Source organism: Alosa pseudoharengus, unplaced genomic scaffold (assembly GCF_046254945.1).
Source record: "Alosa pseudoharengus isolate Yale_2024_CS ecotype anadromous, Long Island Sound unplaced genomic scaffold, YU_APseudo_1.1 YU_APseudo_1.1_scf_20, whole genome shotgun sequence".
Classification (NCBI taxonomy): domain Eukaryota; kingdom Metazoa; phylum Chordata; class Actinopteri; order Clupeiformes; family Clupeidae; genus Alosa; species Alosa pseudoharengus.
The window spans coordinates 32,235,750-32,260,749 of NW_027468664.1; the positions used below are offsets into that span (position 1 = coordinate 32,235,750).

At 43.6% G+C, this 25,000-nt stretch overlaps 1 protein-coding gene across 2 annotated transcripts in view; it reads left to right on the top strand.

Annotated features, from left to right (window-relative positions):
- Positions 1–25,000, top strand: part of LOC143136419 (copine-8) — a 185,488-nt gene that overhangs the window by 116,213 nt on the left and 44,275 nt on the right. Inside the window, exons 9-12 of one of the 2 annotated variants that reach the window (XM_076297121.1) lie at positions 13,443–13,547; positions 20,017–20,058; positions 21,449–21,538; positions 21,727–21,802. In XM_076297121.1, the coding sequence (XP_076153236.1) occupies positions 13,443–13,547; positions 20,017–20,058; positions 21,449–21,538; positions 21,727–21,802 (313 nt within the window). The remainder of the gene's footprint in view (positions 1–13,442; positions 13,548–20,016; positions 20,059–21,448; positions 21,539–21,726; positions 21,803–25,000) is intronic. The other variant, XM_076297122.1, reaches the window with a different exon arrangement.

Genomic DNA, 25,000 nt, shown 5'->3' on the forward strand with positions numbered 1-25,000 from the left:
CACACAGCACCTCCAACATACACCTCAAAGTGCTGGAAGGCAAGCACAAGAGCAAGGTCTTCCTTTTCTATGGTCGAGTAAGCCCGGTTAAATTTGTGCGAAAAGAAACAGACAGGGTGTTCAAGACCATCCCTGTCCTGTTGCAAAAGAACAGCTCCCGCTCCCAAGTCACTCGCGTCAACAGCGATGGAAAAAGGCCGGGAAAAATCAGGAGTGGCTAGCACGGGCGCAGTAGTCAGCAGTGCTTTAACAGACTCAAAAGCAGCTTGACTCTGTGGAGTCCAATTGTAAGTCACTTTCGAGCTGAGCAAATCAGTGAGGGGCGAGGCAATGGCAGAGAAATGTTTTGCAAAATGACCGGTAGTAGCCTACCATGCCAAGGAAGCGACGGAGTTCGCGGCGGGTGGCTGGAGGAGGATAATTCAAAATCGCCTCAACTTTAGACTGGACAGGGCGCACCTGACCACGGCCAACCACTTTACCCAGGTATACCACAGTAGCCTGGCCAAACTCGCATTTAGCCAGGTTAATGGTTAAATTAGCTTTCGATAGCCTGCGAAACACAGTTGAGAGATAGGCCATATGCGAAGGCCAGGTGGCGATATAGATCACCAAATCATCCAAATAGGCCTCGCAATTAGGCACGCCATCAAGAAAGTGGCGGGTGCGTTACGAAGGCCAAAGGCAATGGCGGTATACTGTAAGAGGTGATCTGGCGTCACAAAGGCTGAGATCTCTTTGGCACGAGGAGCCAGCGGAATTTGCCAGTAACCCTTCAACAGGTCGATTTTACTGACAAATACAGCTGAGCCCAGGCGGTCAACACAGTCGTCAATTCGCGGTAATGGGTAGCTGTCAGGCTTCGTAACGGCATTTACCCTTCTAAAATCGGTGCAAAAACGCATGGAACCATCACTCTTTGGAACTAGTAAACAAGGCGAACTCCATGGGCTATTAATAGGTTGGCTGCGATAAGGATGCTGTTTGATTGGGCATGTGGATCCCACATCAATGTCATGTTCAATTACCGTTGTGCGACGAGGCACATCAGGAAACAAATCCTCATGTAGTTTAATCGAGGAGATTAAATCATTACGTTCTAATGTGGATAAACTAGACAAGAAAGAATTTAGGTCATTAAGAATCTCAGAATTCTTCATTCTCCCTTCAATAACCTCAACCGATGGAGTACGACCCTCATCTTCCAACAAAGCACTCGCCACAGCACCCTGTTGTACCGACGGAGACGCATTTTCAGTTTGGGCCTTAAACACCAGCGAAGAAACAACTTCAGCACCACACTTTTTGGACAGCGCCACTTTCGTTGCGCAAGCGTCATCATTTACGACGGTTGAAGTGCACGGATATTTGAGTTCAGGAGCTGAACCTTCTCCTCGATCACAATACAACTTCAAACGGTTAATATGACATAGTGTGGTCTTTCTCCTTCAATCTGGAGTGGAGATGACATAATTCAGATCATTCACTCGCCATTCAACACGATAAGGTCCGCTGTAACGAGCCTGCAAAGCAGAGCCTATCACAGGAATCAACATCAGAACATTATCACCAGGATTGAAACTTCGGGAAACAGCCTTCTGATCAAATCTCTGCTTCATTCTCTTCTGACAGACACCTAAATTGTCTTTAGCCAACTGACATGCACGACTGAGCCTACAACACATGTTGGACACGTAATCAGACAAGCTGAGACACTCTTTCAGCTCAGCGAGCCATGACTCTTTTAGCAGCTTTAAAGGCTCATGGACCGTGTGCCCGAAAACTAGTTCTGACGGGCTAAAACCCAAACTCTCCTGCACTACCTCGCGCACGGCAAAAAGCGAGCGGCACACCTTCATCCCAATCACGCTGGAACTCGAGACAGAAACACTTTAGCATATTTTTCAAAGTTTGATGGAACCCCTCGAGTGGACCTTGAGTTTGCGGATGATATGGGCTATATAGCTTGTGCAAACACTCGGGACATGAAATTGGTACCACGGTATGTCTGAACGGTTTTCGGAAGGCCAAATAGAGAGAAGAAACCCATCAGGGCCTTGATGATGACAGGAGCTGTAATTTTACGGAGCGGAATTGCCACTGGAAAACGAGTCAAGCTACACATTATGGTGAGTAACCATTGATTCCCAGACTTTGTTTTAGGCAATTGTCCAACACAGTCCAATATAACGTGTTCAAAGGGCTGGAACTGGAATCGGCTGTAAAGGCGCAGGTGGAATCACCTGGTTAGGTTTGCCAGTGACCTGACATAAATTACATGTTCGGCAATATCTCACGACATCTCTTTTAATACCTGGCCAAAAAAATGGCGTAAAATTCTGTCAGTGGTCTTATTTACGCCGAGATGACCCGTGAAGTGATGGTCATGAGCCAAACTCAAAACTTTATCACGAAAAGAGACTGAGACAACAATTTGAAAGAGGACTCTCCACTCATCTTGCGCTAAGACCATAAGAGGCCTCCACTTGCGCATTAAGACACCATCTCGTATAAAATAGCCGTGCGGCGAATGCTCAATGTCTTCTTCAGAAATAGCTTCTGAAAAGAGAGAAGACAGAGACAGGTCAATTTCCTGTTCCTTAATAAGCTGCTCTCGACTCATAGATAAATTAGGAACATCAGAAGGAAACGACATCACTAAGATCAAGTTGATCCTCAATTTCAGTCTCTTTTGCGTTTTTCGCCATAGCGCGAGTAACAACGCTAGAGGAGAACACCTCGGGGAATTTAAATGACAGGTCATCAGTACATGTTTTGGGGAATACATGAGACACAATGGGGCCAGGCAAGACTTTTCCACCACACAAATCGTTACCAAGTAGCACCGCTACGTTTTCAATAGGCAAGGAGGGGCGTATGCCCACGGTAACATTGCCAGTAACTAAGTCAGACATAAGAGAAATCTCATGCAGAGGGACGTTAACATAATCCATTTCGAATCCACGTACAAGAATACTATCACCAGTAAAAGTCTTATCACTGAAAGGCAACACATCTTGCAAAATAAAGCTCTGTGAGGCGCCAGTATCACACAGAATTTGTATCGGAACGCGCTCACTAGGCTCACCGGGCAAAGAGACAAAACCATCCATTATAAAAGGTGCAAAACTGTGATTGTCAGTATTGGTGTCTTCGCTACTCACGAGCAAGTTTGAAACACACAAACCCACCTCTGATCTATAGGAAGCTGGTTGATTCGCTGCCTTATTTTTTAGATTTAGAGAATAACACTCGGCCAGAACACGTTTCTTACAGTAGGCGCAGGTCGGAACTGTAGCGTTAGATGCCGGCGGACGCCTATCTGGAGAGTGGGCAGACACAGGCATGGTTTCTCTAAACATCTTGGGCACATTTGGATGACTAGAAACGTTTTGTGGAAACTTAGAATTAGAAGAGACACGCTTATGTGTGAGCACATATTCGTCAGCAAGCACGGCTGCATGACCAGGAGTCAGATTTTTATGCTCATTAACATGGGTAGCGACTGTTTGAGGAAGACCGTTTTTAAAGTCTTCATCACATCTCTCGTCTTCATCACAAGTCTTCATCACATCTCTCATTCCTCTCCTCCCTCGCTGCTCCCTCCTCCAGCATCTCTTCCTCCTCCCCCATTGTCACTTCCTCTTCATCTTCCTCCTCCTCCTCCTTCTTCTCATCACTGCTGTGAAGCAGGTGCTTTACTGCACATGCTCTCAGTCCTAATTTACCTCTCTCTCTCTCTCTCTCTGACTTCCTTGTTCCTTTGTCATCTCCTGTCATCCTCCTCTTCATTTATCCCTCTGTCTCTCCCCCCTCTCTCCATCCCTCCATCATCTCTCTTTTCACCCCTCCATCCCCCTCCATCATTTCTCTCTCCCCTCATCACTACTCTGGCCCAGGCTCTCGTTATTTATGGTCTCTCCAGTCCCCCCCCCCCGTCTCTCTCTGTTTCCTTCTTCCTTTCTTTGTTTTTTTCTCTGTGCATTCACTCATCCTCCCCCGCTCTCTCCCTTCCTCCCTCCCTCTCTCTCTCTCTCCTCTGAGTCTCTCTAATCTTCTCTTCTCTCTGTCTCACCTCTTGCCTGTTGCTTCTCTCCAAATGAAAATAAAAGACTTTCTTTTGCCTCCTGTCTCCTCTTCCTCATCATCTTCCTCTTCCTCTTCATGATGCGAACTGTTTAGAGAGCCATGAAAGAGCAGCTGTTCACTTCTCCCCAGACCCCTCAGTCTACATCACACACACACACACACACACACACACACACACACACACACACACACACACACACTCTTTTACTGTGAGACACTCTCACTCTCCCAGTCATGCAGGCTTCTTCCAAGCTCCTTTTTTTTAAAATAAACGCCCCTTTCCTAAAACCCCTCACATCATCCTGGAACAAGCACAGACTTCTCCCTCCAGTCAGACACACTTCTGCTCTCACTCTGCAATATAACACCTCTCCCTGCTGCCTGAAACCAATGCCACGCATGCTCTCCGCAGTATCCTAGCTCCTCAGTCTGAGATAAACACATCCCTCAGTCTGAGATAAACACATCTCCACCGTATCCTAGCTCCTCAGTCTGAGATAAACACATCTCCACAGTATCCTAGCTCCTCAGTCTGAGATAAACACATCTCCACCGTATCCTAGCTCCTCAGTCTGAGATAAACACATCTCCACAGTATCCTAGCTCCTCAGTCTGAGATAAACACATCTCCACAGTATCCTCCTCAGTCTGAGATAAACACATCTCCGCAGTATCCTAGCTCTTCAGTCTGAGATAAACACATCTCCGCAGTATCCTAGCTCCTCAGTCTGAGATAAACACATCTCCGCAGTATCCTAGCTCCTCAGTCTGAGATAAACACAGACTCTCTAGTGCCTTCTCTTGTAGCCTCCTCAGTCTGAGATAAACAGCGCTTCTCTCCTCCATTGCTAAACCGGCTCCTGCTCTTCTGAGCCCATCGCTACTCTCCTAGCCTATGCTGAAGCCAGAAGTACACTCCATTCCCAGAGGCTCAGAGCTTCAACCCAATGCCCTTACTCTTTTTACTTTGCTCTGATACCGGTGTCTGTTCTTCAACCCAATGCCCTTACTCTGTCCACTTTGCTCTGATACCGGTGTCTGTTCTTCAACCCAATGCCCTTACTCTGTCCACCTTGCTCTGATACCGGTGTCTTTTCTTCTGAGCTCATCAGCCCCCAGCACCAGAGAAGAGTTCCACACGCACTCACACCTGAGCTGCATGCACTCACCTGCCACTGTCTCACACACTGTCTCGCACTCACCTGCCACTCACACACATCTGAGCTGCATGCACTCACCTGCCACTCACACACACCTGAGCTGCATGCACTCACCTGCCACTCACACACACCTGAGCTGCATGCACTCACTTGCCACTGTCTCAAGGCCAACAAAAACAACAAAATAAGACTTAAAAGAGACTAAATGTGTATCTGTTGGTCGTCGCGAGCTCTTGAATTTATATATTTTTTTTAAATGAAAAGACGGGACCACATAGTTTGCCATTACTGTAGCACAGCATAATTGAGTGTTGAGATGTGTTCACACACCCACGCCTCTCTCTTTTCCTCTCTCTGTTTTAATTGCTGTCTGTGAGCCCCTGTAAAGTGTGCTAGTTCCTATTGTAAAAGTTCTCAGTGTTATAACAGTAAATCATCTTGATCCGTGTCTCAAATTATGCCTTGTTAAGTCCTTCAGTTTGAGAGAATTGGCCTTGGATCGTCCTTGGGAAATTGTTGATTTGGATATTTTACATGCACTGATACGGTATGGATTACCTAGTAGGAACACACCTTCAGTCTTCAGTTAGCACTGTGTGTTTCTCATTAAAAATGACATGCTAAAATGCAGTTCCCCAGAGATGCAGGGTGCAGTGTTGAAGTTGCTCAGTATCATATTAGTCAGGGCATTTTCCTGACATGTGGTGTAAAGGACTGATTTCACCCATCCACAAAAAAGGGGACAAATCCGACCCCTGTAATTGCCGTGTCACACACACAAATACACTATCATAAACTGCAATTCTTTTTACTTTATGTATTTTATTCTTATAAAATGATATTGATATGTATATGTGTATATTCAGATTTATTATAATAGCAATAGTATAATAACTGCTTTGGCAATAAGTGACCTTGTCGTGGCAATAAAGTATTTTGAATTTGAGAGAGAGAAGGAAAAAGAGAGAGACTGATTTTTTGAAAACCCCTCTGGAGAAAAGTGTGACCACTTACCTGTTGAAAATCTGTCACCCACATCCCATTGGCATTAATGGAAATGATCCCATAGGCATGAATGGAAATGATCCCATAGGCATTCATGGAAATGATCCTGAGATTAGTGTCACCCACATCCCATAGGCATTAATGGAAATGATCCCATAGGCATTAAGGGGATTGATCGCATAGGCATTAATGGAAATGATGCCATAGGCATTAAGGGGAATGATCCTATAGGCATTAAGGGGAATGCCCCCATATAAATGAATAGAAATGATCCCATAGGCATTAATAGAAATGATCCCATAGGCATGAATGGAAATGATCCCATAGGCATTAATAGAAATGATCCCATATGCATTAATGGAAATTATCCCATAGGCATTAACTCTTAGAACCCAATTGATGCAAAGTGTGTCTAAAAAGACACCCTTTCTTCTCTGTTACATTGCTCCGGAATTGTTCATCACAGCGAGATGAAACCTTTATTGCAGGACAGAGCAGAAGTGGGGCTTTCCAACGAGATAAATTGCATCATATTTAAAGTCTATACTTCTCTGCGTTGACCTGCGCACCCATTACTCTCGTTTGAATTACTCGCGAACCCGTGATCGCATAGATATGGCAAGCATATCAGATGAAAGTGGAGACAGAGGGCTATCCATTGGTACCATGTATATCGATCCTTCTGGCTTATAAAAACAGACGAAGTGACTGCAAAATAATAACATCATGTACACAAACCAACGCTGCACACCCATTACTCTCGTTTGAATTACTTGCCGACCCGTGATCGGATAGATATGCCACGCATGTCAGATGAAACAGCTATCATTTCATACCAAGTACATCCTTCTGTGTTATAAAACAGACGAAGTGACAGCAAAATAATAACTTCATATAGCTGGACTTACCCCACGTTTTTGTCTGTTTTTGTGGCAGAACATGTTTATTATACAGCGCTATCGTGTGTTTCTCCATGACAAAGCATGTTCATAGTCCGGTTTTGAGATCCTAGCAAATTCCTGCATGGCATCCAATTCAAGACTCAAATTGCATCCCAATTTGTTCAACAAACACAGGTCAGATCAGTTTGTGTCACAGATATGGAGCGCAGAAAGGTCATTTTTCATCACTAAATAAAAAATGGCATTTATTTCCGTAAATCACACACCACATATTTCTGTAAATTGCTCAGCTCCAGAGTCAGAGATGGCAAAGGTACTCACTTCCTGTACTCAAGTAGAAGTACAAATACTTGTGTTAAAAAATACTCTGGTAAAAGTAGAAGTACTCATTTAACTTCTTTACTCAAGTAAAAGTAACAAAGTACAGGCTTGGAAATTTACTTAAAGTATAAAAGTAAAAGTAGTCTTGTGAATGACAACAATTTTTTATGCAACGGTACCTGGACCACACAAATGTTACCAGAGTGCAAGAGTGCCAGTCTTAAATCTTCCCATAACCTGTTGGGCCATTTCTAGGCTTCCCCCCCAACATTGCACTGCCTACTTCAGAGGGTGTTCTTTTAGCCTACCATCAAATGCTAGACATCTTTAGAAAGCTAAGATCCTGTAGTTTCTTAGGAAGCACTGGCACAGAGTTACAGAGCCTAGAATATTGTTTTTTCTTTCTGCCGGATTAACAAGCATCTCTGAATTGACCACATTTCAGCCCTCTAGGTCACTTGATATGATTTTAGAAACACAACTGAGCCCTAGCACCAGGTCTTGCGAAGCTGTGTGCAAAAGTAGATCAATGTAGAATGAAAAATAAGTACTTTAGATCATTATTTGCCAAGGTATGCTCATGCGTTGTAATGCCCTATGGAAACTCCCCATAGGACTTTTGGTTACCCAAAATGCATACTGACAATAAAAGTATGCATTTCTGAGGTTTCGTGTAGACTATTTGGATTGTAGCCTATGTCAGATTCTGATATAGAATGACTACACAAAATGGAATAATTACACAAAATGGAATAATAATTACACACATGGTCAAACTATAGTCATGGTTACCCAAAAAAACATGAAACCAAAAAACCATGGTTATTCTGTCATAGAAAAACCCTGGTTAATTTCCGTAAGGGCCGGGTTAGATTAGGTTTTTACTGTGAGAGGCTCTTCATCTGCTATTAGATGCTGCATTGAGAGAGAGAGAGATCACTCAGTAGATATCATTAGGTTTATGTTCGCTGAGAGAGAGAGAGAGATCACTCAGTAGATGTCATTAGGTTTATGTTCGCTGAGAGAGAGAGAGAGAGAAAGAGACCTATTTCCACCTATTGGAAAGAAGTAACCCAAACACAATCTAAATTACATTGTTATTTGGCCCTAAAACGTGAATACACAATAGCTACTTACCTGAGTACACTGAAAGACCCAAAAACTCAGGAAAACCATGACTATGTACAGACTCAGTGAGCACAGTCTCTCCATTGAAAAAGGCAGACACAGGCAGACCTGGCTGCCCAGAGAGGAGAGGCTATGCTCACACTGCAGCTTGGGGGCTGTGGAGACAGAGCTCCACTTCTTAACAGAATGCCCAAAATATGAGGAAATACGGACATTATTATTCAATAAATTAAATTCAACCCTCCCTGAATTCCAAACCTGGACAAATGAGGCTAAATTGCCTTACATCCTCGGAGAGAATGAGGATGTGGTCATTCTGGCTGCAAAATTTGTAGCAGCCTGCCACAACCTGAGGGACAGCCAGTGAGGCCACAACCACCAACAATGTTGTATATTTGTTTTTATTATTAGAATTGTTGTTTTACTTTTATGTCTTCTATGTCTACTCTTATGTCCTCTTATATATTAATTCCACAATTCTGTTAAGCATGTATTTATTTTCTATATGTTCCTCTTTACCTCTTATGTGTACATGTAATTGAGCTTTGGAAATAATGCATGCAACGTTCATGCCAATAAAGCTTTCTTGAATTGAATTGAATTGAGAGAGAGAGAGAGATCACTCAGTAGATGTCATTAGGTTTATGTTCGCTGAGAAAGAGAGAGAGAGAGAGAGAGAGAGAGAGAGAAAGATCACTCGGTAGATGTCATTAGGTTTATGTTCACTGACTGTCTGTTGGTTCTGCTGTTAGCTCCAGCCTCTACAGGAGGTTCATAATAATATCACAGGAAGCTGATCACAGAAACAGACAGGGCATAAATAAGCTAGTGTCATCCTTACACATCATTGATGCTGTACTTGTAAACAGGAATACTTTGGATACTGCAACTCAATACAATTCCCTTTCTTCCTGTCTTCCCTCATTTCTACTTCCTGTCTTCACTCATTTCTACTTCCTTCTTCCTGTCTTCCCTAATTTCTACTTCCTGTCTTCCCTCATTTCTACTTCCTTCTCCCTGTCTTCCCTCATTTCTGCTTCCTTCTACCTCCTTCCTCTTCTACCACCAGGGTGCGATTTATAGGGGGGGATGGTGAGGATTTCCCTCCCTCTGGTTTTCCTATCCCTACCTCTGCTAAATAATTTTTATCGTCGGGGGGACAACATTTACTAACTGTCACTGTCACTGTCAACACTGATGCTGCTGACACAGTGGCTGCGTGATAACTTAATTTGGCCTTGATCGTGCAGGACATTTCAGAATGTCGAGTGTGTAATCCATCATAAATGGCTAGGTTCAATGGAAAAGTTAGCTGGACAAATGAAAGAAAACGAGAAGGATTCAGTGAATAATGTTTTAGAACCTTCAAAATTAGAAAACTGATGAAACTGAGATGGAGGACAACTGCACGTAGAGTAGAACGTAGGCCTATTGTCCAAAGGAACTTACATTAAATGAGGAGATATTTGCTGAATGTCACAAAAAGTGTTACAGAAATTGCTTGGCATCGCTTATTCAATGGCTCTCTACCGAAACACCTGTAGTTTGCGGAGGACGAACGAGAAAGCACTCGTTTGATAAATCAGCCAGTAGTAGACAAATAACTTTTAGAAATAATCTGTACTGCAAAACGAATGTTGGTGGGTATTTAAACTATCTAGCGGGTGTTTTAACAGCTGCAAGAAATAGAAGATTCATGGTCTTTATGTTCTGGTTCGTAAATTATTTTCCTAAAACTTCAAGTTGCCCTATAACTTTACTCTCCAAACTCTTCACTGCACTGTAGGCAATTAACTGACAGTATGATAGGCTATTTATTTTCTGTAGGCTACAATAAACACATTTATTTTTTCAACTTTTGCAATATTACGCACTTGGCTACTGAACGCAAATCAGCAGGAGAGAGAATGCACGTAGCCTATGCAGCGTGTAGCGCAATGTAGGCTATTTGGTTACCAACTAACACTGTTAGCCAATTCACTAACTTAAGACTTCAGTGCCAGCATACAACGTTTTTTTACACAACAAATACAGAAAGGATGGAGGCAGCAAAAGTAGAGAAGTCATTTCAGATGGGGCAAGAACAAGGTGAATTTGTATGCTTGTCAAAACGTAGTCCTACCCTGCATTAGAGAAGCTGATCATCATACCAAGCACACTCGCTGTTTAAAGTCATACACCACGTAAACTAAAACTAAAATGTTACAAAGGTGGCAAAAATAATATAGGGTATTATTAGCCATGACATTACTAGGCTATGAATCATTCGTCCATTTTTTTTTTTTTTGGGGGGGGGTGGGGGGGGTTTACAAACGTATTCAAAATCATCCCCCCCTCTGGTTTTTACACAAATCGCACCCTGTCTACCACTATCATCTTCGTCCACATCTTGACTAGCACTTCAACTTCTGCATCCTCATCCTTTGGTAGTTGTGTTTATTGTAGTAGTATTATCGTTATCTAAGGTCTTCTTTGCAGTGTAGTTTGAATGATATTCCTGATTTTGTATGTTGCTTTGGATAAAAGTGTCTGCTATAGATGAATACATGTAAGTGTAAATGGAAATGTCTTATACTGGAGTGTGCATCATGTACACAGCACTGCGTGTTTATACTGCAATAGTTATGCAGATATATATAGATAGATAGATAGCTAAATAGATAGATAGATAGATGAATGCATTGATAAACAGATAGATAGATAGAAAGATAGATAGATAGAGCCCGACCGATTAATCAGTGTGCCGATATTATTATACTGTAGCTATTTGTCGATCTATCGTTGTGGGCGTTAATAACAGCCGATAATTATTTTTGGTAACACTTTCTATGAAGTTTGTATTTATAACGCCCTATGAATGCATTTATAATGTTTTATAAGGTGTCTATAAAGCATTGTAATGCTCATTATTACCATCTATATGTATTCACAAGTCGTCATAACCAACTTCATGATGCATTATGACAGCTAAGTATGAATGATTATAATTTTAATCTGAATAATGCATTATAAATATGTCAAGATCTGCCTACTCACTTGTCAGTTTTATGATGCTTCATAACTACTTTGCTTTGCTAAATGCGTATAGTGATGAATAACGAGTTTTGACTTCTACTGTAGTCCTATATTGTAAAGGACAGCCAAAATGTGATCTTCATCTAAATCCCCAGCATTGTCTTTCCAGCTTAACGTTACGTCCAACAGTAAAATAATGTTAGCATTGGTTGAGTGGGGGAAGTTAACTTGATTGTTGGTGTATTTGTGAAACATAAACGCGAGTATACCTAGTAACAACAGCACGATATTTTTTTCTTTCAACTGTCATTCTATACATTTTCTGTCATGTAGCTGACATGTCGCTAATAGTGTTAGCTAATAGTCGTTGTTCGTCTAGGGTGACCATTCATCAGTATTTCTAACCCTTTGTCCAGACCTAGGTAGTGTGTCCTCCTTTTTTTAAGCGTTTGTCCCACTTTTTGACAAGTGCTCCTAAGCAAACAATACTTTTAAGTAGCGATGATACAAGTGCTGCTTCCTGCTGGCTACCACAAGATGATTGGTCACTGACAGTCTATAATGCAGCGCAATTTGCATAAACTACATATTGTGCAGGTTCAACCATATGAAACTAACAATATGAAGGTATAGGCAATTGTAAAATGACATAAGCTTAATTTGGAATGGCTTAAGAGCGGTGGGTTAGAGTTGGATAAACCCAATGTAGAGGTGGATAAGCGCAATTCAGAGGTGCATAAACGCTATTTCCAAAATTCAGGAGGAGAATAAACAGCATTTACGTGCGTTTAGCCTCCACTACAGCCCAGGGTAGATGGATAAATGGAGGGGTGGACAGAGGGGTAGATGGAGATGGTCAAAGGCTGGAGGAGGCCAGATGTGTCGCCATTAGCGCTGTTCGATGTTTCAAATCTGAAACTGATTGTGTCAGGCAGCCTAACAGAGCTCTCCCAGCAGCAGAGTAGCATTGCCTCCGGCGGTTTGATTTAAGTGGTTTGCTCAGGGGCATAACAGCGGGCATATGAGCCGTAGCTATCCCAGAATCCCTTGTGTCTAGACCTTGAGAATCCCAGGAATCTGCTGATGACACATTAGACTTGGTGAGCTCTCCTCATGCCTATAATATGGCTGTTAGCAGCTAGCTTTGAGAGTTTCTTGGAGCAACTTCTTTTTAAACAGTGTTGGATTGTACCAAAATTCATCACAAACAAAACAAAGCTTTCAGTCAGACCATCTCATAAAACGTTATTACATTTCCCTGTGCTGTTTTTTTTAATGTATTTTAACAGTGTATGTTCTGGCTTTATGGGGTGTTAGACTGGTTAATTACTCACAGTGTTAATTACTGCCAACTACCCTGAGGCCTGCCTGACTCATAGCCTCCACAATGCCCAGGGGGTTTACTGCATGTGCAGTTTTCATGCAACATATCACTTTGGATAAAAGCTGCTCAATGCAACTACACTCCTGATGCTGTGTGTATTGTGTATGTTGTGTGTGCTGTGTGTGGTGTGTGTGTTGTACTCCTGATGGTGTGTGTGTTGTGTGTGTTCAAGTCCTGATGCAGTGTGTGTTTTGTGTGTGTCGTACTCCTGATGGTGTGTGTGATGTGTGTGTTGTGTGTGTGGTGTGTGTGTTGTACTCCTGATGGTGTGTGTGGTGTGTGTGTTGTACTCCTGATGGTGTGTGTGGTGTGTGTGTGTTGTACTCCTGATGGTGTGTGTTGTGTGTGTGTTATGTTTGACTCCTAATGGTATGTGTGTTGTGTGTGTGTTCAAGTCCTGATGGTGTGTGTGTGTGTGTGTTTTGTGTGTGTTGTCAGGTTCACCATCTGCCATAAGACAGAGGTAGTGAAGAACACACTGAACCCCGTGTGGCAAGCCTTCAAGATCCCCGTTAGAGCACTCTGCAACGGAGACTACGACAGGTGAGTGAACACAGGGGACACTACCACAGGTGAGGTGGAGAGAGAGCACCACAGGTGAGGTGGGAGTACCACAGGTGAGGTGGAGAGAGAGCACCACAGGTGAGGTGGGAGTACCACAGGTGAGGTGGAGAGAGAGCACCACAGGTGAGGTGGGAGTACCACAGGTGAGGTGGAGAGAGTACGACAGGTGAGGTGGGAAGAGTACGACAGGTGAGGTGGAGAGAGAGCACCACAGGTGAGGTGGGGAGAGTAACACAGGTGAGGTGGGGAGAGTACCACAGGTGAGGGGGGTGAGACTATCACAGCTAAAGGGGGGGGGGGGGGGTGAGACTACCACAGGTGAGGGGGGGAGTACGACAGGTGAGAGGGGATTAGCTTGAGATGATGATAGGTTGAGGGGGTTACAACAGGCGTGTGTTACAGAGTGTGTGTATGTATGTGTATGGGGGTCAGCATCTTGTATTAAATAGACTGCTGTCTCCCCTGGCTCCTGGCTGTCATAATGAATCATGTTTGTCCCCAACCCCCCTCATAAACACACACACACACACACACACACATACACACACACACACACACCCCCAACAACAGCATGTCGTTCTCTTCTCTCAGCCTCATCCAAGGAGACGTGTGCTGTAATAGACTTGGCAGGGCGGCTTTTGTGCTGCTGCCTTTATAATTAGACAATACCCTTTCATTACTGTTTTAATCCCCTATGGTGAAGCGGAGATATACGTAGCCCACACACACACACACACACACACACACACACACACACACGCGCGCGCGCGCTCATTACTGTTTTAATCCCCTGTGGTGAAGCGGAGATATAAGTAGCCCTTTGAGTCCGGTATGAACCCAGCCGTCAATCACAGGAAGCGCTGGGTTCAGGCTGAATGAAGACCAAAGCCTGCACGCCCACACACACACACACACACACACACACACAAACACACACATGCCTCAATCATATCTGCTCCATCCACACAGCTGCAGTCAAGAGCGATGCATTCTGGGAAATGATTGACAGACTCTGTGAGCTCTCTGTGAATGTGTTTGGGTACAGTGAAAGCACAACTTACTTTTCCAACTTACTTCGCCATGGGATTTACAAGGCCTTTATTAGTGTGTGTGTGTGTGTGTGTGTGTGTGTGTGTGTGTGTGTGTGTGTGTGTGTGTGTGTGTGTGTGCCTAAACCGCTGTGTTTGCATAAGCATTTGTGTCTGTGGGTGTGTAAAAGAGAAATTATGTGTGGTGGTAGTGGTGTGTGTGTGTGTGTGTGTGTGTGTGTGTGTGTGTGTCATAGAGGGGAAATCAATTGTGCTCTGTGTGCAGCCCCTGCTGGTCTCCGGGTTTATCACTGGACCACAAGCAACAACTAGGGGGATTACTACCCAATTCAGGGTACACATACACACACGCACACACACACACACACACACACACACACACACACACACACACACACACACACACTCATCGATTATGCGCTGGAGGATTCTGTCACTCACCCCATCTTACCACTAAACCATCCAGAGTCTGGCTTATCTGTGGCTGAGCGTAGAGACCAGGGAAATCACTAGCTTGTGTGTGTGTGTGTGTGTGTGTGTGTGTAGACGTTGCTAGGGGCTCTGAGAGCAGAGGTGTGTGGAGTGAGAGATAAGACACATGGGCATGGGGGCTGATGTGAAAAGAGTGTGTGTGTGTGTGTGTGTGTGTGTGTGTGTGTGTGTGTGTGTGTGTGTGTGTGTGTGTGTACAGTATGTGTCTGTCTGCCTGTCTGTCTGTGTGTGTGTGTGTGTCTGTCTGTCTGTGTGTGTGTGTGTGTGTGTGTGTGTGTGTGTGTGTGTGTGTGTGTGTTCGAATCTGAACCTCCCTCCCTGTACCAAGATGTTAAACGCTCCACTCTACACAGTGCACTTCCTGGTTGATCACCTCATTCCTCATTATAACTGAAGTTATGAGGCAGCTAATCCTATCATAGTGGTTCACATATTCAGACTGGGTGCGTTCCAGTCCTGGCAGTCAGGGCCTTAGCAGGACGTCACTGAGCGTGCGGTTTGCAGTCTCCTCAGGTGGGCGGGTTCAGCGGCGCATGTGGGGTTTATGTCACAGCGCCTCCTGCTGGCTGGGCATGGGAGCACATGAGAGCACACGATGCAGGACATTACACACTGGCTGACCATCTACTGAGAGCTGATATCACCTGATGTCATTAGTGTGCTATAATAGTTTATGTTCAACTGAGAGATCACCTGATATCACCTGATATCATTAGTGTGCTATAGGTGCTGATATCACCTGATATCATTAGTGCACTATAATAGCTGATATCACCTGATTTCATTAGTGTGGTATAATAGCTTATGTTTTCTATCTGGTAGGGTGTTATGTAACCTATATACTGTATATTAACTTGCTTTATTACATGGCTCTTCACAAGGCTAGCAGAACGCTCCATTGGCTTGAATGGGATTTCCAAAAGTTCTACGGTAAAATATTATCATGTAATTACTGCTGCAAACATATAATTACTGCTGTCAATGGCAACGGGTTTTGTGCTTCTGATACGTCTTTCATATCACTACGCAAGGACTGGAACTTCATTCAAAAGTGAAAGCAGACGGTTGATCAGCTGTGTTCTAAAGCAGTGTTTCTCAAACTTTTTTTCTGGGGACCCACTTTTTAAAAATGACAGACTATCGCAACCCAACTCGTGACTGTGGTAGTTAACAAACTAGATTAGTGGTTCTCAAACTTTTTCTTTCATTCCCCACTTTGATCAAGGGGGCATTCTCAAGCCCCACCTTTCCCTCATCGCTCTAAGAAAGTGGTAGGTCAAGCTTAAAATTGTGAAATTTATTGAAATAATGACAAGTTCTAAATATATCCTCTTAAACAGAGTTCAAATCAGCTGGTGCTGCAGATATAATAATAAATAAATACATAACACACATATTTCTGTTTTCCAGCAACATATTAGGAAGCATAGGCCATTTTACAGCATTGTACAATATATTCAATGAAATACCAACATGCTGCATTAAATGGATCCATAATCCAGTCATACTGAGCACAGCTGGTTGGGAAATATTTTTTAAATAAACTTTGCAGGGATGGGATGTAGGCCTACTGTTTAATACATGGGATCACAAGAGTGGCTCCCAATCAGACGTTTCAGCGATTTCGCTCAGAAATGTCAAAGGCATAATACTGTCGCAATCGAGGCGCCTGTCCCATACTCAACTTTTTTTTGGTGAATGCAGTAATCTTATTTGCTAGGTGAGGTAGGTGCTTGTCTTTGCCTTGTAACTGGACATTTAACTCAAATGTTTCGCTAAGATATATCAAATATATCGCTAAGATAGGCCAGCTTCGTCAAGAAATGTTCATTAGTGAACGTGCTTGCAGATTCAAATGCGCTCTTCCTCCAAGAAGAGACGACTCGGAGCTCAAACACGCGCGGCAGCACTTTACCTCGGGAAAGCCACCTTGCCTCGCTGTGAAACAGTACAGCTTTTTGGTCAGCTACCATCTCTTCGCAAAGTGCGGAGAATTAGACGTGCTTTTAAGGGCCGGGTTTTGATGACATTCACCACTCTCACAACCAGTGTTGCCACAGTTACCTTGAAAAAGTAATCTGATTACTGATTACTGATTACTCCTTTAAAAAGTAACTTAGTTACTTTACTGATTACTTGATTTTAAAAGTAACTAAGTTAGATTACAAGTTACTTTATTGCCTTGGCAACTAGCCATCTTGTATAGGCCTGAGTAATATGCAAATTAAATTAAACTTGTTAAACTCACCTCAACAAGTATTTTGCAATCATTTAACCCGCTGTGAACAATGCTAAAGTCGCTTTTACAAACAGTGCAGTGTGCAAGACTATTATTATGTTTTACTTTTATGAGACAATTGGGTACACTTTTGTGTAGTCTGATGTGAATGGGTCTTAAATCTTCCTTTTTGAGAGGCACTGACGCTGCCATCACGCTCCTGTTCCTAGATATACTGACTGAATTGATTAATTAAGTTTGGGAGAAAAGAGATATAAGCACACTTACACTGAAAACTGATTGGTTGATTTAGCAAAACAGACCAGGATGCTCTCTGTCTTGGATGCGCTTCAGGCACAAACGCACCACTCCTCTCTCTCTCCCTCTCCATTGTGTGCGCGTTAAACTCAGATGCACACGCGATTTGAAGTCCGGTCTGGCTTGCGTGCTCTTGTTCGCTCTAGGTTCCGGGACATTTTATGTAATTTGCGGGCGTCAGGAAGCCGCTATCAATATGTGGGAGACTCCCAAAACTTCGGGAGACTTGGGATGTCTAGTTAGACAGCACTTTGTCGCCAGCACAGAATGTACAATGTACCTTAATGTTGTCATGTTTAGCTGACACAAACTCACAAACACAAAGTAATTACTGATGAAATGTGCATCTCTCTTTCTCCCTCCATTGTTTACGTTTGTGTCGCTGCGTGGTTTTACACGTGAATTGTGCTCATGCTGAAAACGTGAGCAAAGCCTACGGTTTGCCCTGTCGGGACTTATTTTCCCAATAATGGCCGGCGTTCTATACATTATCCCTTACATAATATATGCTGTATACTTAGCCTACTGAAATACATATGGACATCTTACAGGGACCTCTGTAGGACAAGGGATGGGGAGTGTGTGTGTGTGTGTGTGTGTGTGTGTGTGTGTGTGTGTGTGTGTGTGTGTGTGTCTATTCTAATAGCCATCTATGACACACTAAATGCACCAACACTCTCTGTTTTACCACAGGCACAGGGATTGAGCTGGGCTTCTCTACATATCACCAAATTAATTCTGTATTGACATTCTGTGTGAGGACAGAAAAACTTGTGTGTGTGGTGTGCCAGGTAGACATTCTCAGATGCCAGGATGCCCATTTTGACTGGCGATGCCCATTTAGCAGCTGCTCTGTTCCGATGGTTGTTCCTGCCATCGTGGACTGCTCTCTAAAGCAGCGGACTCTGATCAGAGTGCTTATTGGCTGGCGCTGTAAGCCAGCACCGAAGACCCAGTTGCCTTTGTAACTGATCTGGTCCCCGGCAGACATAGTTGTGATCTGGCGGTGGTCACTGCTATGTTGGACTGCATTTAAAGGTTTTGGACGGCTTCCCTGTAAGTGTGTTTTTTTCTTGAGTGGTTATTGGCTGGCGATGCAAACCGAGGGCCAAGTTTGTTTGTGTAATTGATCATCCCACACCGGCTTCTGATCTGGTGGTTGTGTGTGTGTGTGTGTGTGTGTGTGTGTGTGTGTGTGTGTTTGTAATTGATCATCCCATACCGGCTTCTGATCTGGTGGTTGTGTGTGGTGTGTGTGTGCGTGTGTGTGTGTGTGTGTGTGTGTGTGTGTGTGATGTGTGTGTGTGATGTGTGTGTGATGTGTGTGTGTTTGAGTATGTGTGTGTGTTTGTAATTGATCATCCCATACTTGCTTCTGATCTGGTGGGGGCTAAAAGGGAGCTATAAGCTAACTGGTCAAACCCACTATCAGGGAATTATGCTAAGCTAACTGGTCTAACCCACTTTCAGGGAATTATGCTAAGCTAGACTAACATAGTCAGATGGGGTTATTGCATGCACAGAGAAGAGAAGGCTATGTGTCCTCATATCTAACTCTAAGGTGTGTGTGTGTGTGTGTGTGTGTGTGTGTGTGTGTGTGTGTGCGTGCGTGCGAGTGTGTGATGTTTGTGTATGTGTGTGTGTGTGTGTGTGTGTGTGTGTGTGTGTGTGTGACGTTTGTGTGTGTGTGTGAGAGAGATAGTGTGAGAGGTTCACTCTGCCTGTAATCTGACTGTAATGACTGCCTCTTCCCAAAAGCACTCTGGATGGAGATCCTTCCTTACATGTGTGTGTGTGTGCAATTCGGCGAAGAACAGATAAACCAAAGGCTGCTCTTAAGCAATGCAGTGAGAGATTGTGTGTGTGTGTGTGTGTGTGTGTGTGTGTCTGTGTGTGTGTGTGTGTGTGTGTTGAGACAGAGTGAGAGAGGAGGCGGTGAGACCTTTCCGAGATTAAATTGCCTCTTGCTGGACTGTGCTGTTGAATTCGTCAAGAGCAGATTGCCAGGCAAGGTTGAAATGGCCTCTCACTGTAAAATAGTGTGTGTGTGTAAAATGTGTGTGTGTGTGTGTTTGTGTGTGTGTCAGAAAAAAGGTGTGTGCTGGGTAAGAGCTGAAAAATGACCAATCAAAGGATTGTTGACCTTAAACTAGTAAAAAGACACACACACACACACACATACACACACACACACACACACACACACACACACACACACACACGGGTATTGTACACACACACACACACACACACACACACACACACACACACACACACACACACACACACACACACACATGGTTATTGTGCACACACACAGCTATTGCACACACACACATCTAACAGATATCTTTTCTCTCTCCCTCTCCAGAACAATCAAGGTTGAAGTGTATGACTGGGATCGGGATGGCAGGTGAAGATGTGTTAACCTCCTCCTCCCTCTCTCTCTCTCTCTCTCTCTCTCTCTCTCTCTTTCTCTCTCTATCTATCTATCTATTTCTTTCTCTCTCTCTTTCTCCTCATCTCTCTCTATCTCTATCTTGTCTGTTCTTTGCTGCTAACATCACACTCATAGCTCTATCTGCTGTAACTGCTTCAGACTGAGCAGCCAGTTTCAGGATCAACAGCTGTTCCCTCTGTCTATGTAATGTCTCAGTGCTAGCCTACATTCTCTGCTAATCATGCCGCTAACCCAGCTGTCTCCTCCACTCTTTCCATGCTAACCATTGCTAGCCTCTCCGCTATTTTTTTCGCTAGTCTTTGTGCTAAACTTTTACTTACCTCTCTGTTAATCCTTCAGCTAGCTGTTTTGCTAGTCACTCTGCTAGTTCCTAACATGCTAGGTCCTGTGCTAATCCTTTCCGCTAGTCTTCCGCTAACCATTTCACTAGCTAGTTCCTAGTATCAGAGAATGTTTTCCACTCTCGGGAAACTTCCGGTTTCTGAACTGTGGGAGAGTGCAGAATGAAAGGAGGTCTATGGAGCCGTACCCCTCATCATCCACTTTCCTCGGGATATAACTTTTTGTCTAGAAATGTAAATATTGCATTAGAAAGGGGAGGCAAAGAAAATACACACTGCCTAGTATTATATTTTTTAAAGTCACTTATTTGCTCTAAAAAGCCTGTCAAACGGATGTCATTCCTTAGCAAATGCTAGCGTGTTATGGGCAACAACGACCCAACCTGTAAGAAATCGAAAGGACATAAGTACTCGTTCATTCAACTTTCGACCTATAATCCATATTGAACTTGCAGAAACTACAATAAAATCTTCAATTTTTCAACAACAATCAGGTGAAAGAGACAAATTTAGCCGTCTAGCTCCGTAGACCCCCATTCATTTTGCATTCTGCCCCCAGTGGAACTCTGGTGGAACTGCAACCAAATTCAGTACAATGGGGTTTAATAGAGAGTGAACAGGCTCTCCATAGATAGGCTCTGCTAGTATGCTAGATCCTCTGCTAATCCTTCCTTCTACTAGCCTTCCGCTAGTTCATAATATGCTAGGTCATGTGCTAGTCCTTCCGCTAACTCCAGATTGTCACCCTTCTGCTGGCTCTTGACATGTTTACATATTACATTTACCTATCAATAGTGGCCGGTCCCTTTTAGCTGGTGGTGAAGGAAAGGTCGAAGTGCACATTTGCTTGATGCTAAACTCTTCCCTCTGCTTCTGCCTGCATACACAGTCATATAGCATAATAACGGTGTAAAATGCTTAGTGATATGCGATATATAAAGTATGTGTATAGATATATTTATTCCTGATAGCAGTAACAATAATTCATTTTATTTATGTAGCGTCTTCGCAGATTCCAAGGACACTATACAGCGTTTTAAAAAACGGGGATCGGCAAACTCAGACAGGTTTCAGGAACCAATCAGATCCAAGTAAGACCTAAAAAAACAAATTCAAACAAAACAAAGCAAAATAAAGCCAACGCCAAACACACTTCTAAGCCAGTATATAAGACAAGAGCCAGGATGTCACTGAATACACACACCAGGTGTGTGTGAGTCAGCTGAACGTGTCGTTATGTGTGTGTGTGTGTGTGTGTGTTTGTGTGTGTCATTTTCAGCCATGACTTTATTGGAGAGTTTAGCACAAGCTACAGAGAGTTGTCCCGTGGCCAATCACAGTTCAACGTCTATGAGGTATGTAACCCTGTCACAGCAGACACACACACACACACACACACACACACACACACACACACACATACACACAAACAAAAAGCTACACACGCACATACACACACACACACACACACACACACACACACGCACGCACATACACACAAACAAAAAGCTACACACACACACACACACACACACACATACACATGCACACAAACAAAAAACCCCACACTCACACATACACAGTGCACACAAACAACCCCCCCACACACACACACACAAACACGGTGCACACAAAAACTCAGAGATGGAGGGCACGCAGTCATAAAACTGAGAGATTCTGTGAACAAACATTTACACACATACACAGTAAAAGAACGCACACATATACATTTTAGGAAGTACACACACACACACGCACACATGCACACACAGACACATTAAATAGTGGTCATACACACACACACACACACACACACACACACACACATACACACACACACACACACACACACACACACACACACACACATGCACACACACAGACAAACACAGAGAAAGAGGCAGAGGCGGAGGCAGCTCTTAATTAAGGTGACAGTGGTGAGCTCAGAAGCTGCGCGGGCGGAATGTTTATTTTCAGCTGACTGAGTCCACCCTAATGAAGGAGGAGAGAGGGATGGAGAGAGAGAGGGATAGAGGGAGTGAGAGAGAGAGAGCTGAGAGGGACAGAGGGAGTGAGAGAGAGAGAGATGAGAGGGATGGAGGGAGAAAGAGAGAAAGAGAGAGAGGGGAGGGAGGAGAGAGATGGAGAGGTAGATAAATAGATGGATAGATAGAGAGGAAAGGAAGAGAGAGGGAGAGCCAGGGATAGAAGGTTGGAGGAGAGAAAGAAATTAAAATGGGAGTTGAAAAGAAGAGAGTGGTGGAGTAAGGGATGCAGAGAGGCATGAGGGAGGAAGAGAGGAGCGAGGGAGCAAAGATAGTTCCATAAACGGAGAGAGAGCTAGGAGGAGATAGGAGGAGGGAAGAAGGAGAGAGAGAAGAGGAAAGGAGGAGAGAGAGAGGAGGGGGAAGGAGGAGAGAGAGAAGAGGAGGAGAGGGGATGATTCACATAAAAAAGAGTGAGGGAGTGACACAGAGAAAGAAGTAGCACAGAGAGAGAGAGAGATGAAGGAGATGATAATTCATCTCATATGTTAATTCCACAATTCTGTTTAACATGTATTTTTTATTTTATTTTTTATTATTATTCACTATCTTGAAATCTCCTGTCTTCTTTATCTTCTTCTTCTTCTTCTTCTTCTTCTTATAATTATTATTATAACCATTTTTTCTTTTTACCTTTTCAAGAATTAATGCGACTCTAACCGCTTAACGTACAGACATGTTGAAATAACCGTTTTGTAGGTCTGGAGTTGGACAACAGAGTAACTTTTTCAGATGTTCTTAAAAGTTTATACTTTTTGAGAAATAGGGGATTAAAAATGGTAAAAAGCTCATTTTTCCCCCATAGACTTGAATGTCATAATGGCCTAAAGCCAGCAGCGCTCGTTAAGCTCCCAGAGTAGTTCCCGGGCTAATTAGAACACTGGCACAGGTGTCACCTGTGAATTCAATGGTCTCAGCTCCTAATGCATACAATCTGGTGCTCCCTAAAACTACACATCCTGTTTAAGTGTTTCCTGTGTGTCAAAATAAAAGTCACAGCCATATCTCATGCTTTGCGCATTATATCTCCAGAACGGTTTGACGTATATGCTTCAAATTTGGTACAAGTGTTTGTATGGACTCAAAGATGAAGTGAGTTGATGTTGGAGGTCAAAGGTCAAGTCAATGAACACCTTGAGTGTTATATCTCAAAAACGCCTTGACACACAAGGTCTTTTGGCACGAGGGTTTGTATGAACTCAAAGATTAAGTGATTTAATGTTTTTTTTCCAGGAATTTCCCCACCAACTTTAGCAGCTTTCCATCCACTATTGTAATTCCTCTGGCATTACATTCTAGTGTGTACATGTAATTGAGCTTTGGCAATAATGTTCATGCAACGTTCATGCCAATAAAGCTTTCTTGAATTGAATTGAATTGAATTGAAGGAAAGCATCTAGAGATTGATATTTGCTCAGAATCCCACCCATCTCTAACCTGACCCTAGCCAGATGAATTTCGTTCCGCTTAGCTCCGCCTAGCTTCACTCACATCCATCCGGGACCTCTTCCATTGAGAGTGATTTCTGCAACCGACTTTATGGTTCAGCCAATCAGGACGCAGGGCGGGAGTTTCATAGATGTGACATAGCGTAGAAGCGACTGTGAGACTGTTATCAGCGTCACGGGTTGGCTTCGATGTGAGTGGTTGAAGTAGCACGTCAATTGATGACGGACAAGTGGCTTATTCAATCATATGCAAGCATTTTTTGATTAGGCCCAGCCTTCTGAAGCTTCAATGGATCGGTTCCAGATGGATGAGTGGAGCTAGGCGGACACACACACACACACACACACACACACACACATACACACACACACACACATACACACACATGCACACCATAACTCACACAATATTCTAATGCACATAGCCTCATGTATATTAGAACATTTTGTGATGGTTTCCGTTCACATACAGTAACACATAACATGCTAGTGCACACAGCCACATGCATCTAAGAACTTTTTATTTTCTGTTCCCATACACCACTATAACTAGAGAGAAGGAGAAAAGGAGTGTGTGTTAGAGAGAGAGAGAAGGAGGAATGGAGTGTGATAGAGAGAGAAGAAGGAGGAAAGGAGTGTGGGTTAGAGAGAGAGAGAAGGAGGAATGGAGTGTGTGGTAGAGAGAGAAAGAAGGAGTGTGTGATAGAGAGAGAAAGAGAAAAGGAGTGTGTGATAGAGAGAGAAAGAGAAAAGGAGTGTGTGATAGAGAGAGAGAGGAGGTAAGGAGTGTGTGATAGACAGAAGGAGGAAAGGAGGGGGCATTGAGTGATTTAGATATGGAGAGGTGAAGAGTGAGTGATAGAGATTAGAGGGGAAGAGGAGAGTCCATGCTCATGAATGTGTATGAGGGTGCAGATAGGGGGGGAGGAAAACGAGTGAGGGAGAGAGAAGGAGGGAGAGAGGTAGAGAGGGAGGGAGAGAGAGGGGTAGAGTGAGAGGGAGAAAGTGAGGTAAAGAGAGAAGGAGGGAGAGAGAGAGGTAAAGAGAGGGAGGGAGATAG